Genomic DNA, 14,653 nt, shown 5'->3' with positions numbered 1-14,653 from the left:
TTTAAAGTGGTTTATTTATGTGAGGAGGTATTTACTGCCTCCTTCCATAGATTACACAGCCATCTCTTTCTGGCTAAGAAAACAGTGAGATCAGAGGCTTTTTGTCTAAGAGATTAAGCCTGTGAGGATTGCTTTTCTCACCCTATAAATCTCATTTTTTTTGCATTCAGTATTTTAAGCCAGTCAGCCAAACCTGAGAGCATCTGATTTGCATCCCTTTTAAAAGAAATAATTATAATTTACATCCTCCCCACCCTACTTCAAAGCAGGAGCATCAGGTGCAAGGCTGTGATCCGGGGTATGGACTAATGTCCAGCGGCTCCCACACCACCAGGAGCTCTGAAAGCACCCTGCAAGGAGCGTGTCAGCAGCAATCAGCTCCTGTTCCACACCCCCAGCCACGGGAAAATGGCCAGAGCCAACTTCAGAGGCTCGCTGTGAGCATCTGATCCTCGGGGACAATAGAGGGATTCTGCTCCCGCAGCCTGTGCAGCAGCCCATGGCATATTAAGTGCCCCAGTTATTCTGGCAGGAGGAAAATCCTCAGGGATTTCAGAGGGTAGAAGTAGCCTATGAAGATATCAGTCCTTTTAAAAAGAAATAATGACAAAAAGCTGTGATTAATGAGAGTATTGCACAGGCAGCTGTTGGTGGAGAAGTGAGAGCGGCCAGTGCAGGGTGCAGCCCTGTCATGAAGCACTGCCCTCAGAAGAGCTGAGGAAATGCTTGTTGTAATTGCTTAATCAAAGAGTAATAAGTAATTGGAGATTAAACTATTTCTACATGTCCCCATCATTAACAATTTCTGTAACCCAGAGTCTGAACTCAGACTGGAGAGCTGCTCTCTGGAAAAGCCTCAGTTCAAAAGTTGACTGATGCACTTAAATGGCTGCAAGAGAAAAGCATCATTTGACTTCTTTAAAATCATTCATTTCTCAAATATTTCTCTGAATAATCAGTAATTGCAGCCAAAATTGTATCACAATGGTGGGCTGTGGCTCTGCTACATTGGAGTGTTCTACTTTTAGAAAGCAGCTCACACCAGAGGGTCTCAAAGTCCTTTTTAAACATCACCTTGTGAAGTGACCTCTCAGCAGGCACATGAACAGAAGTACAGCAAGCTTCACATGTGCCTGAGCTTCCCCCCCAGGGTTCATGTGGCAATGCCCTACCCTCCTCTCTGGACACCCTCAGTGGACCTTAGGAGGTCTGGAGCTGGAAATTCAAGTTCTGGGACACTTCAAAAAACCAAGTGACAAAAAATCGAGGGATATTTCTACAGATGTGTGGCCAGAAACTTGTAGTAAGGCAGAAACAGGATAAACTATAATAGATAAACTATAATAAGCTCTCTCTGCTTTAAACATCAGACCTCACTGTAGTTTGAATGGGCAGGTGGGACTCCTAACCTTCCTGTGGATCTGCTGCATGGCACAGGGCTCTGTGCCACATTATAACTCAGCAGCGATGTTGTGCTGCCACTGATCCAAAAATAAACTTCAAACAGGCTGGAGAGACATGTGAAAAGTAGGTCAGCCCCCTAAACGTCTGATTGTGTGGCAGCCTTCACATCTCCCTGTGAATATCAGCCTGCAGGCCAGAGGATGTGATTTTATCCTTTCTAAACCTGACCTGACTCCTCTCCAGAGTAAATAGAGCAAATACAGCTTGTTTGACTGGAGTATTTGAATACACAGCACCAAAAAGCAGAGTAGCAGGTGGGAAGCCTGAGTCTGACACTTTCTCCACACGGGGAAAGACTCCTCACAGTAAACTTGGATACGTGAGCAGCACAACCAAGATTCAGGTTGGACCTGAACTGGCATCCCAAAATCCCACAGCCAGAAAGCAGGAGGAGCCTGTGCTGCCTGCCAATGTGCTGTTCAGTGCTGCAAAGATTCCCTGAGCAGGGAGAGGCTGGTTTAGGTACCTTGAAGTCGTAGGTGGCATCGGGGTTCTCGTCGCAGGCGATGACCTCGGGGGCCATCCAGTAAGGCGTGCCAATGAAGGTGTTCCGCCTGCCCACAGTCCTGTCCAGCTGGGCACTGACACCAAAATCCACTGCAGCAGGGACACAGCAGGGCATGGCAAGGTCAGGGACAAACCTGAGCAATGCTCTGCTCCATGTAAAACATCGTGCTCGTTCAGAACAGCTCTGCACAGCCAGGAAAGGGGGACGTGGCTGAAGACATTCCTGTTTGATCTCTGCTGGCATCAACAGAGGTCAGCCAAGGACAGACCTCATCATCTGATGTCCAGGTTTTGTACAAAACCCTGTGCCTTCTCCTCCTTGCCAGGAGGCAATGAAAAGAAATCACAGCTCCTCATACTAATGAGAAACAGGGTTAGCTACATGAATAAGCAGCAGCCTTTGTTCTGTGCTTGCTCATTTGAATTGAAGCCTGCCAAATGCTGGTGGAAGCCTCATTTTTCTACCTAAATTCTTGCTGCAAATGGCAGAAATGCAAAAGACTTAAGGAGCTAAGGACCAAGGACAAAGGCCCATGAGAAATGTCAAGCAGGGAGCTGCAAAATGAAGCAAAAAATGATGAAATCAAACCAATGAGAGAAAACTCTATGGTCCACTAACTGCACTTTGCACAACACAAAGGCTAGAGATTTGCCCTGGAGAATTTCCCCTTGGAGAGGAATCCTCACCAGCATAAAGTCCAATGGGCTGGTGGTGCCATCTGTTAAGCCAGGGGTTTATTCTGCTGTAGAGGGAGAGAGGAGGCACGGGAAAACCAGACTTGCACCACACCTGACCAGTGTGAGGGCTCTTCCATCACCAACATAAATTAATTGTGCAAAGACAGCCTCAATAACATCAATATTGGACAAGTGAGGATGTGAAGACACAATCTCCACTGATCTGCTGCCTTCCATATGATCTCCACACCAATGCCTGCTCCTCTCCAGGGTGACTAACAGGGTGCACAAAATTCAGAGTAGTTCTTGCAAATTCAACCCCTCCATCAGGTTAGCTGGAAAAGGAGTCTGGATGATGTCATGCTAAACTGAAAATGGATTATTCTCCAGGACACTGCTATACAGCTGTGGGGAAACAGCCACTGACAACATCTGGTGGTGATCACAGGGCAATTTTCAATCCAGGGCATGAAAAATTGGTGTTGGTTGCTTAACCTGTACCTGGTGGCAGAGCCGTCTGAGCAGAAACACCACTGCAGGTGCATCTCTGCAAGCAGAACCTGGCCATCAACCCCTGGCAGTGTGAGGCACAGCACTTGGTCAACACCCAAGGTCATGCATCAAAGCCAACATAACAAAGCCCAGAGAGAAGCTCTTGGTACCCATCCTCTTTCTTCAGGTCATGCACAAGCCAGTTTGGCTGCTTCTCCCCAGCCAGCCCACCTGCAGTTTCCAGGAGCTCTAACCCACTCTTACCTAGTTTCACTTCTGCATTTTCTGTCAGCAACACGTTCTGTCCCTTGATGTCTCGGTGAATTACTTTGTGCTGGTGTAGATGACTCAAGCCCTGGAGAATTCAGAGAAAGGTTAGAGGAACCCAAGTTCAAAGTATGTTATTTTCTGACATTCCTCCTCAACCAATTATGCTCCAGAAATGAAAGGTTCACAGTTGGAGTTAAGCACTTGAGAATGTTTTTGTTTATCACAGGCTCCAAACACTGTCCCATGTCCCATGCTGGGAGGACAGGCCTGGCGAGGAGCCTTGCCCATTCTGTGGGGTTTTAACCCAATCTTTCCCATTCCAGCAGGAACCTGTAATAACCCAAATTCTTCTATCACTCCAGACATGATTTCCTCCATGTGCTCCCTTGCCTCAGGGAGCCATTTCTGTGGCAGAAATAATAGAATGGGTTTGTCCCCCTTTTCCATTTCCATCATCCAGAAACTGAAGAAAACAATTCTCTTGTTATATCGGTCCAATAAACTGGATTTCAGTGCACTGAGAAATTAGTATTAAAAAAGCTACCATGCAAATACAAATATTATAACTTGCACATATCCCTAATAGAGATATAGCTCAAGTGAAAAGCCTGTCTCAAAGGCTAAAGGTAAACTAGCTTTGCTGTTGTGCTGGTTTATTAGCTCATTAATTTCTTTTTGCAACCCACATTTTTATTTCATTCATTCATTATTTCAGTTTTAAAGCAAAATCCACCCAGATTGCCAGCTTAGGAAAAATATGGATTACTTCAAAAACTAATTTTGCACTAGGTTTGCATTTCAGATTAAACATTCATATTTGAGGAAGAAAAGGATTTCAGCTATCGTTTCTGGTAGCTATTAGTAATTTTATGCTCGTTACCTTGGGAAAACTGTGGAACAGATTATATCTGTATAGGAGTCCTTTTTAAAGCCATATTATACTTGATTACAGGCACCTTTCAGCATTTGAGGCAAAGCAAAAATTCCACAGGATTTCAATAAATCCTTTAACAACATGGGATTGAGCCTCGTGTTAGAATTCCAACTGTCCACCACTGTCTGAACCAAGGCTGAGCCACGTTCTGCAGTGTGAAGCTGGGAGCCTTTCCTCACCCCACACCCCACAGAGGTCACCCACCACCACCCCAATGTGTGGCCAAAATGCAGTAGGTGACACCCAATGCTGGCCCTGGGACATGAGTCAGAGGCTGGCTTTTGACTCACTGCCAGGACTATTTTAAGGAGCAGGCTCATGGAGCTCATACACTAAAAATAAGCCCATGTAACTGTGCCCTCCTGGCACTGAAAGCAGTGTCCATGCAAAAGCTGATGAGTTACAGCACCAGCACCTCCTGCACATCACTGTGGTGTGGGCAGTGGCATTCAGGGTCAATGCAGAAATGCTGTGTCACCTCTGGACACCCATGGCAGGCTCAGTGTTAGGCACATCCATTTGGAATGGTCATTCTGCCTCATTTTCATTCATAGAATCAAACAATTGTTCAGGTTGGAAAAGACCTTTAAGACCACAGAGTCCAACCATAACCCTGACAGCTGCCAAGGCCACCACCAAACCATGTCCCTAAGTGGCACAGCCACTCTTTTAAATCCCCTCAGGGATGGGGATCCATCCTTTCCTGGACAGCCTGTTCCAGTGCTTAACAACCCCTTTGATGAAGAAATTTTTCCTAAATCTCCCCTAGTGTGACTTGAGGCGTTTTCCTCTCATCCTATCACTTGATAGCTCTTGCGCAGATTTCCTTCACATGCCAAATATTCCTGCTTCCTCTTGAACAAATCTTTGGCTCACACAGCAATAGATTTTAATGTAGGGCAACCATTACAACCCCATCCTCTAAGCTCAGCAATGCAAACTGCAGGAAAGTCTTTGCTGAAGCTGCCAGTTCCCAGTACATGAAACTCTGGCATGGCCCATTTTAAGACATCTCAGTCAAACATTTATACTGTGAGTATAAAAGCTGCAGCATCCTCATTAAAATCAGATATGTGGATTTAATAAAAAATAGGATGCTTTTTAATCATGAAGATTCTTCTTTCCACAGACTTTATTAGTCCTCACCTTTCTGCTAACTACAAACGTAATTCAAACGTAAATAAATCTTTGCCCTTTAAATACTAATAGGAGATTATATTTTTGTTGAAGGAAAAAGAGGGTTAAAATTCAGGCAACTAACAGAGCTAAAGGGCATTAAGCAGGGCTTATTTATTATGCATCATACAGGCACATGAATCATTCACGCCTGCTGGCAGCACAGAGGCTCCAGCCCATGGCAGCATAGCATCCACGAAATCTGCGGAGCCAAAGGCTTCCTGTGTCCCCTGAGCCCTCAACTGCCACCTTCCCAACAACACCCAGCTCCCCCTGGACACGTACCCGCAAAATCTCTCTGCAGATGTAGGCAATCCACTCCTCCTTCAAGGTGTTCCCCTTGGTGTTCTTGATGAGGTCGGTGACGGAGCCCGCGCCGCAGAACTCCATCACCAGCTGCAGAGGGAACAGGAATGGCATTAATGACATAAATGTTGTGCAGTGACACCAGCAGCAGCATCCTGACACCGGCACTGCTTCTGTGGGGACCCCATGGTGCTAACAGAGCCATTGGAACATCATCCTGGACCTATCAGCTTGCAATCCATTTGGGGTTTGAGAGAAAATGAAACAGTAAAAGGCTTGAAAGGCTTGAGAGGCTTGTGGCCCTTCAGAAGACTGGGAGCAAGAAACAGGAATCAATCCAGTGCTGAAAATCAGTGGAGGAGATCAGAATCTCAAACCCTACCCCCTACATGCCCTACTTTGTACTTCTGATCAATGTTAGTATCAACAGCAATAAAACAAAACTCTGCCTCTTGCATGCAAGTTCTTCAAACCTGAAAATACAAAGGCACCGAGGCAGATATTTGAAAGCTTCCTATGATTTAGAAACCAGGTGTACTTTTCAATTTTTATTTTTTATTTAACCAGACAGACTTTGGTTGTGACCATGTCTTTGAGCAGGAAACCTCCTTTGAGGGGAAGGTTACCAAGCAGTGTCAGACTTCCCAGGAGAGAGCTGCTGTCCTACTGCTCAGGCTGGTTCCACCATGACTGGCCACTTGTACCACTTCCAAAATTTTAGAATATCAAATATAGAAATGTAATGATCTAACCCTGCCCAAACCTAATCTTCCTTGTGCAACTGTGAAATAAACATTACAAAAATAGCACGGGATGTGAGTCTGCCTCCCTGGGATTTCGCAGACCCCAGGGTGTGCAGGAGCCATCAGCGTGCTCCAGAAAGTGAGCACAGCCCCTGTGTGCAACAAGCCTCCTCCAAGGCCTGGGCAAGTGCCTTCCTCTCTGATGTGAAACCATGTTTTCCAATTAGATCTGCTTCCTACTTGAATACATTCCCTTGCCAGATTCTTCAATGTGCATGTTTCAAGTTTCTTATCACATGAGGCTTACATGGCATTTAACGTTCTCCAAGCAAGTGACATCATGATTAAAAGCACAGGCCAAGAAGAGAATTAAAACAGCAGAAGGGTTACTCCTGACCAAACTGCACAAATGCAGTGATTTAGGACTATCATAAATTATAATGATCATAAAATCCAGACACAGGACTGCCATAAACCTTCAGGCTAAATAAAACACTTGAGCAGACTATACCTTACTTGGCTTTGACCAAGGACAGATAAGCACCAGAGAGGGAGAAGAACAATGAAGTTACTACCACAATATCAATTTATGAACACTATGGGTATGTTTAGGCTGGAAACCAACAGTCTTACAGGAGAAAAATTAAAATGAGCATAAGTTCTTGCTGATTTTAGGGCAGAGCTTAAAACACTCAGAAAAGGCTTCAAAGGGCACTTAGATACTGAAATACTTTCTCACAAATCTCATAGCTCTGGGTGAGTGCTTTGCCCTCACACACCTGCATCATCACCAATTTTCTTAAGGGATGAAGCCATGATGGAGTAAGACAATAAACTGGAAATGCATATTGAATTTATATTAACTATAATTAAAATTATCATCAAGATGGGCTAAAGGTAAGATCATCTTCTGAAATTTAATTTGCAAGGACATTTATTGAAGAAGTATATTTAAATACAGTTCATTTAGCATTTACTTAGCTCTTCATACCAGAGTGACAGCAAACTTCATAAGCAAGGCAAATTCAGAAGCTGCAGCTGTAAATCTCTGTGTCCTGCTGTCTCATGAATTTTTTGTTTAAAGAGCCTTTTCAGTTTTCAAATCAACCACTACTTACTCAGTTTGGGAATGGCAAGACCTCTGTTCCAATCACTGCTGGGTATTACCTGGAAGAGCTCAAACCTGAGCATCTCCAGAACACCAATTCCAATTCATCCTGCAGTGAACTGCTCCAGCTTGTCCAGAGGAACTCCCCAAATTAAATATTTTACTACACAAGACAAATCCTCCTGTGTCCCTATGCCTCAGCTCAGAAACAATTTGACTTCTTTGAAGTTACAGAAAAAAGCACACAACACCCTCAGGCTAAATGCTGCTGGAAATCAATCCTTCTGCTGTGTGTGTAAGCAGGACCTGGGTGCAACATGGTCCCATAAGCCCAGGCCACTCAAATTCCTCATCCCACCCCCTCAGCCTGGCTCCCACGCAAAGGAGTCCCTCATGCCTCACACTGTGGCACCTGAGGCAGGGATGGAGTGTTAAAAACACAGAGACCTTCCCTTGGGGGATCAGCAGAAAAGCTGATGCCCCTTTCAGAAACAGAAATAGCAATCAAACTGGTGTTTAGCAGCAACTAAAATATTCAGCAGTGAGACAAGGCCAGGTTTTCATTGTTTCTGTTGGTGCTGGGGTGGGAGCAGGGGGCCAGCGCTGCTTTGCTCTCTCCTCTCCAACTGCAGCATCCAAGTGCTCTCACACAAATTCCTCAATAAATGACTTGCCTGCATCTCCCTGGATGTCAAGCCCAGCCAAACAAGCCATGCCCCTTGGGGAGGCAGCTGACACCAGGGATCCTGAGCAGGCTGGTGTCTTTGGGTTAGGGATGGCAGCAGAAGGAGCTGCGCTCACAGTCCTGCAGTGTTTACAGCACTGACATTGCTCTGAAGAGCAGTGAGAGTTAAATAGTGCTGGATTACTCTGCCAGACAGCAGAAGAAATCTGCTCTGGTAACCCTGAGCTCTCGCTCAGGGGCCAGAGGAGCAGCCCTGATCCCCTCTCACTCCCCTGGGACTGAAGAGCTTGGAGAGACTAAAGAGAGATACAGCTCAACCGAAAACTGACCCCTCTCAAATGCTTCATGATCTAATTTCTGTCACGCAAAGAATCAGCAACTGCCCAAAAATATTTTTCAGGGTATATAAACAGATTAAGAGCAATCTTGCTCAGAGCTGCACAGGTGTAACCCAGTGCTTTGACAACTCATGCTCAATTTTCAACAGAGCCTTGCTGCCCCCATTTCTGCTCTGCAGATCCCTGGTGTGACTCTGTTCACATCACCCTAAAGCAATTCAATGGGCCCCTAGAGCTCAACAGAGTGAAAAAACACATTGCAAGCACACAATCCCAGCCCTGAGCACTGCACAGCTGCAGCAGTGCCACCCTGCCCCAGGGGCTGCTCCCACATCACCCCCACACTGGCCCAGATTATCTGCTGCAGAGGGCACCCCAGAGGCCACCCCACCACGTGGCTATCTGGCAGCCCGCCTATTAGCAATTTGTCCCCCTTGGTGACAGATGCAGCTGCGGGCAGGGTTGCCATGGCAGCCCATCCATCGGGGACCGTGCGGGCTCTGCCCTGCCCTGCCCTGGGTGGGCTCTGGGTTGTGCCAGCCTTTGCTCAGCCCCCACACTCTGCACAGCCCCTGGGCCTGCTCTGTCCATGGCCTCAGGGGACAGCAAGGGCAGGTGACAAGTGTCCAGCTGAGTGGCACCTCCACGACCCTGCACAGGGGCACAGGGTATGGGGGTCACAGTGCCTGCAGCTTCCAGCAGTGCTCAGGGAAGGGGTCCTTTGGGATGGGGTCACCTCCCACATCCAGCTCTAAAATGAATGCTAAATTCACTTCTAAATGAAGGCTTCATCTGCCACCATTTAAAAATCACCCACCCCAAAATATCTCAACAACCTCTCTGGGTTATGCACAGCCTGGTATCCCATAGCTCAGATTTGAGAAGAGCAAGGGGAATTTATTGAGTTTAACTCTGAGAAGCAGCAGTTTACTGATTATCTGGATCCTCACATCCCTGGGAACTTCCCCAGTTTCTGCAGCCCACCCTCACCCTGTTCCCTTGCACCAGAGCAGGACCCCCTCACCTCAGCTAGAGATGCACAAACCCTCCTGAAACCCACAGCACCCCAGAATGCAACACATTATCCAACACAAGAATAAACCTACCTCATATTTTTAAATTTCTTTTTTAAATGGTCCATAAAGGTTGTCCCTATGACTTTTGCTTCCTTTTTTTTTTTTTTTGCCTAACACAACATATTTGTGATGCATCTGCTATAACACCCTCTGCACAGCTCCCTAATTTCTGGAAACAGGGTTGTTCAGTGAGCTTGAGCTCATCTTTCAGGGCAAGTGGCTGCTGTGGAATGGAGCAGCAGCACTGACAATACCTCATGTCGGAAGCCTGCCACGTTTCTGAGAGATTTTAATCTCCTCTGAAAGAGTTCCCTATTTTTTATTTCCGTATCAGCCTCCCGAGTGTCGATAAAAAGAATTACTTGGGCATTATCAGAAACCGTTTTATTCCAACAAAGAGCCAATGAAAAATAAACAAGCCTTTATCTGTGAGGCAAAGACTGATAGAGTTCACAGGAGCCCTAATTCAATCAGATCCTGAAACAACAGCTATTTAACACAGTGGCACCTGCACACCTCTCCTCTGGGGCATTTCCCAGGAATGCCTCCACCATCCCAACACTGGGCACAGACTTAAAAACCCCCTGACATGGGTAAGGCAGAATTTACTGGATTTACAACTCTGTGAGGAAATAAAGACTTTTTCAACCCCAGGACAACATCCAGGTCGTTGTACTGATGACACAGCCTTCTCTCCCAGAGACCTCCAAGGAAAGCAGGGTCCTACACTGCTGCTCTGATGGCCAGAGGCACTGCAGGCTGCTGCTCCAGAGACTCCAACCAGCACAGCCAAGCTCAGAACACAGCACAACAACTTTAATTAATTTTACAGCAACGACCAGAGCCCTGACTCGTGGTGCCACTGCCCTGCCCTGAGCACCAGCTGCTGCTGTGGGAGTGGGCTCTGATGCTCTGTCTCTCCCCAGGGATGGAGCAGATTCAAACTCCATCCTCCCTGCGCTGGGAATGCTGAATTAATAACCAAGAAGGCCCCGACAAGGGAAGCAGCAGGAGGAGGCAGACGAGGATTTGTGGAGATGCAGAGCAGCTTGATGCCCTTCAGCAACATCAGCACCTCCACCAAAGTGGCTGAGCAGCCACAGATGCCCCTGACCTCCCCTCACTGTCCCCTCCTCTTTATCTGCCTGCACAGGCTCCATGAAATGTGAATTACAAGAGGCACCACCAAGAGCTGGCAGGAATCACCCTCAGCCTCCATCTTCCCAGAGATGTTCCCAGCTCCCTCCAGCTGCCAGAAGATGGAATGATTTCCAACATGACTATTGTAATAAAGATACTGCTAATGTCACTTCAGAATAAAAATGGGTTTACAATCAGCCTGCAAAGATTTGATGGCAAAATGGAGATGTGTTTTGCAGTGCAGCAAGAGCCTGATCAAAGCCATGGCTTTGAAGAAGATGAATGCAAAATAAGGGGTTCTGTGTAAGCTGGGTGCTGGTAAGAGGACAATTCAGAGTAAAAAATCTCTGTTAAATCCCAGTTATTTTAAAGAAAAGAAAGCAACTTACCCAGAGCTGATCATCCATTCCTGGTGGGTTCTTTTTAATAAAAGCACCATAATATGTAGCAATATTTCGGTGATGAGAATACTTCTTCAGCATGTTAATTTCTTGTTTGATCTCTTCCTCTTCATCCTGGGATGAGGTGAAAAGAAAAGAAAGACAAAACCAGAGGCATTAGGAGACTGCACTTCACAGGGTCTGAGCTGTCTTTGCCCGTGGGTGAACTTCCAAGCACCCCATTCCTGCCTGACATCCCAGGGGGTTATTTGCACCATTTTTTACAGCCACTTTGCAGTGGATTCTGTGAGCTGCTCTGGAGACTCATGTTGCTGTGAGGCTCAACCATACCTGTGTTACCCCAGTGATGCATTAACACACCCTCACAGACACACCAGAGGTGTTTTCCTACAAACCACTGCATAGCAGAAGGGCTGCTGTGCTCCCAGCTCTCTGGCACATCACTCCTGAAGACCTCTGGAGATACCAGGAGTTGCTGGTGGTGGGGTGGCACCACATGGGGAACAGGCAGGGGCTGCCTGCCCACAAACTCCATCAGGATAACCCAGTCCTGGTGACAAGCACCATTCCAAGCTGTCCCAACTCCTTTCTGTCCCACCTGCAGAGTGGCTTTAGCTGAAGCAGCAGAGGCAGAGGAGCCACACTAATACCTGTTTTGATGTCCCACCTCTTTGTTCTCACACCCACCAAAGGTGCCCTGGTTTTATTTTAAGCTGACTGAATTCCAGCCCCCTGTATTTGCACAGGAAGCACTCAGCACCTTGATGTCAGCCAGCTTTGGTATAAAGGACCAGAAGGGCTCCTTGTTCTTTATTCTCCTTTATTCCCCTGTGTCCCTCACCTGCCTCTCCTGACCTCAGTTTTACAAATGGGCAAAGGACAAGGACCCAGAGAGCAGCAGAGCTGCAGGAGCAGCTTTTCCTGAGGAGCAGTGCCCCCTGACCAGGTGTCACCTAACACAGACAGAAACACATCTCTCTTCCCAAAATACCATCCAGGGAACAACAGCAAAGGTGAAGACAGGAGGAAAAAGTACGAGAAATATCTGGATGGAGCTTGCATAAACAACCTCCAGTTTTATTTTTGGTAAGAACAGGGAGGGTATAAGCACCAAAGAGGAGGAGGAACAGGCTCAAACATTACAAAGGAAACCAGGGGACTATTCTGGAAGAACCTTTATCACCTCTCCTCAAGCAGTCAACACAACTTTGCTTCTTTTCATTTGTCCAGGAAACCAGGGCACATAACATGAAGGTTATCAGAGATGATTCTATTAATTGAAGCCCTAAAAAGCAGCTGGATGCTCAACAGTGCTGGGAGCAGTGCTCAGCACAAAATCCCTCCAGCTCTGAGCACCCATCCAGCTTTTCAGTCATCCCTCCATTCATGCCTGGCTCTCTAGGAAGAAATGGAGGCAAGCCAGAGGGACACTTGGTCTGAAGTTTTATTTTGACTCCATCTTCAAGCTGAAGAACTCAAAATGGGTGGAAAAAGCCTCCAAAGCATGAGAATTGTGGATGGCATCTGGGGATGTGTCTGCATGGCCAGGCTCAGGGGCTCCAGCCCAAACTCCTGTTCCAAGCAGGACTACTGAGAACGATCATCCTCAACAAATCCAGAGAGGTAGGGATGGAAATGGAATCATCACAGCAAGCTGCTGCAACTACTCCAATCCCAAATCCAACAAAAGCCACAGGCCAGGCTCTGCTGCCTCACTTTGCCTCCCTCAGCTGATTCTGTGACATCCACTGCTGGATGTGGGTCATGCAGCACACAGCAGGACCAGCCCTGGACAATGGATCTGAACCTTAACTCAGAGAGAGCAGCTGCCCAAACTGATGAAGTGCTGCAATGTGAGGACCTCTATTCTGCAATCTTCCCAAGCAGATAATTAATAAGAGCAGAGATGAGTTAAACAAAGCATGATTGTCAGGAGCCTGTTGGGGTTTAGCACGAAGCACGTGGCCAGGATGAAATGCTCTCTGGGAGCTCACTGAACACAGAATCATCAGGTTTGGGGGATGGAAGAGACCTTAAAGATCACCTAGTTAAACCCCCCCAAATGGGCAATGACACCTTCCACCAGAGCAGGTTGCTCCTTTTCTCCAATATCTTTCCTTGGAAGTGTTTTAGAACAACTGAATTAAGGGTGGATTCAAATCTAAGCTTGTGTTTGGCCTCAGAGTAATATTTTGATTTCTCAGCTAAAATTCATTCTAGCATCAGGCTTCATCCCATGGGAATTTCACTGCTATTTATGCCATGGGTTTATGCTTGGTGAGTTTGCCTATTCCCTTGGAGCCTGCTTCCCACGAGAACAAGATAAATGGCACTTGTACATACTACAAGTAAACAGGAACAAATCTCATTCACATTTACAGACTGATTTCCACACACCATTTCACCTGTTAGCACCAAAAATAACCTGGATCAAGGTCCCATAGATATTAATACCACACCACAACATCTAAGGTATTTCAAAACAGATTCCCAAGGCCAGCTGACTGCTCTCACAGAGAGTCATTTCTGCATGTGCTGAGCTCCTGTAAGCTACCAAAACATTAACTCAAAAATTAAGGTGGGTAGATTGTGATCTAGTCCTAATTTTGAAAGGTGTTATTCCAGTCAAAAAAAAAAAAAAAAAAAAAGACAAAACATAACAAAACACATTCTTACTCCCAAGCCTGGCATTGTTTCCAGTGCAGGAACTTTGGGAGGGATAGTACTGCACTTAGGAAAAAAATACTCAAGAAAAAATCATCTTCATGTCATGCTCCAAAATGTATCTCTGTTTTTAAATAATTTTTTTTTTTGAGGCAACTGGGAAATGGTGAAAGCATCCTTTCCCTATAATTTTGTTATTAATTTATTGATTTGTAAATTCTCGGTTGTCAGTCTGACACAAGTTTCAAAAGAGCCACATTTGAGACCAGGGTGGTGTGGGTTTTTTCCTCTTTATCAGTAGGATGCACAGGAATTATTCAACTTGCCTCGTGAAGTTATTCATTACAATAATTGCAACATATTTTTGGTGAACAAAAGCTCTTCAGTGATAATCATGCATGCAGAGAAACAGAAAGGAGATATGAATACACGATCCTGTTGCTACTTTTGACAAAATCATGTACAATAGGACAAGAGGGAATGGCTTTAAACGGGCAGGGGGCAGGGTTAAATGGGATATTGGGAAAAAATTCTTCCCTGTGAGGGTGGTGAGGCCCTGGCACAGGTTGCCCAGAGAAGCTGTGGCTGTCCCATCCCTACAAGTGTCCAAGGCCAGGTTGGATGGGGCTTGGAGCAGTTTGGGACAATGGAAGGTGTCCCAAGGCAGGGAT

General features: G+C 46.2%; 1 protein-coding gene across 6 annotated transcripts in view; it reads right to left on the bottom strand.

Moving 5' to 3' along the window:
* The window catches only part of TNIK (TRAF2 and NCK interacting kinase), a 146,594-nt gene that overhangs the window by 56,745 nt on the left and 75,196 nt on the right, over positions 1-14,653 (bottom strand). For all 6 annotated transcript variants that reach the window (XM_063167324.1, XM_063167328.1, XM_063167325.1 and 3 more), the window contains exons 4-7: positions 11,307-11,432; positions 5,807-5,917; positions 3,406-3,496; positions 1,931-2,061 (exon numbers count right to left, since the gene is read on the bottom strand). In XM_063167324.1, the coding sequence (XP_063023394.1) occupies positions 1,931-2,061; positions 3,406-3,496; positions 5,807-5,917; positions 11,307-11,432 (459 nt within the window). The remainder of the gene's footprint in view (positions 1-1,930; positions 2,062-3,405; positions 3,497-5,806; positions 5,918-11,306; positions 11,433-14,653) is intronic.

This window comes from Melospiza melodia, chromosome 12, assembly GCF_035770615.1.
Source record: "Melospiza melodia melodia isolate bMelMel2 chromosome 12, bMelMel2.pri, whole genome shotgun sequence".
NCBI classification, from domain to species: Eukaryota; Metazoa; Chordata; class Aves; order Passeriformes; family Passerellidae; genus Melospiza; species Melospiza melodia.
Note: the sequence above shows the minus strand (reverse complement) of the source record. Positions and strands in the feature narration are given on the sequence as shown.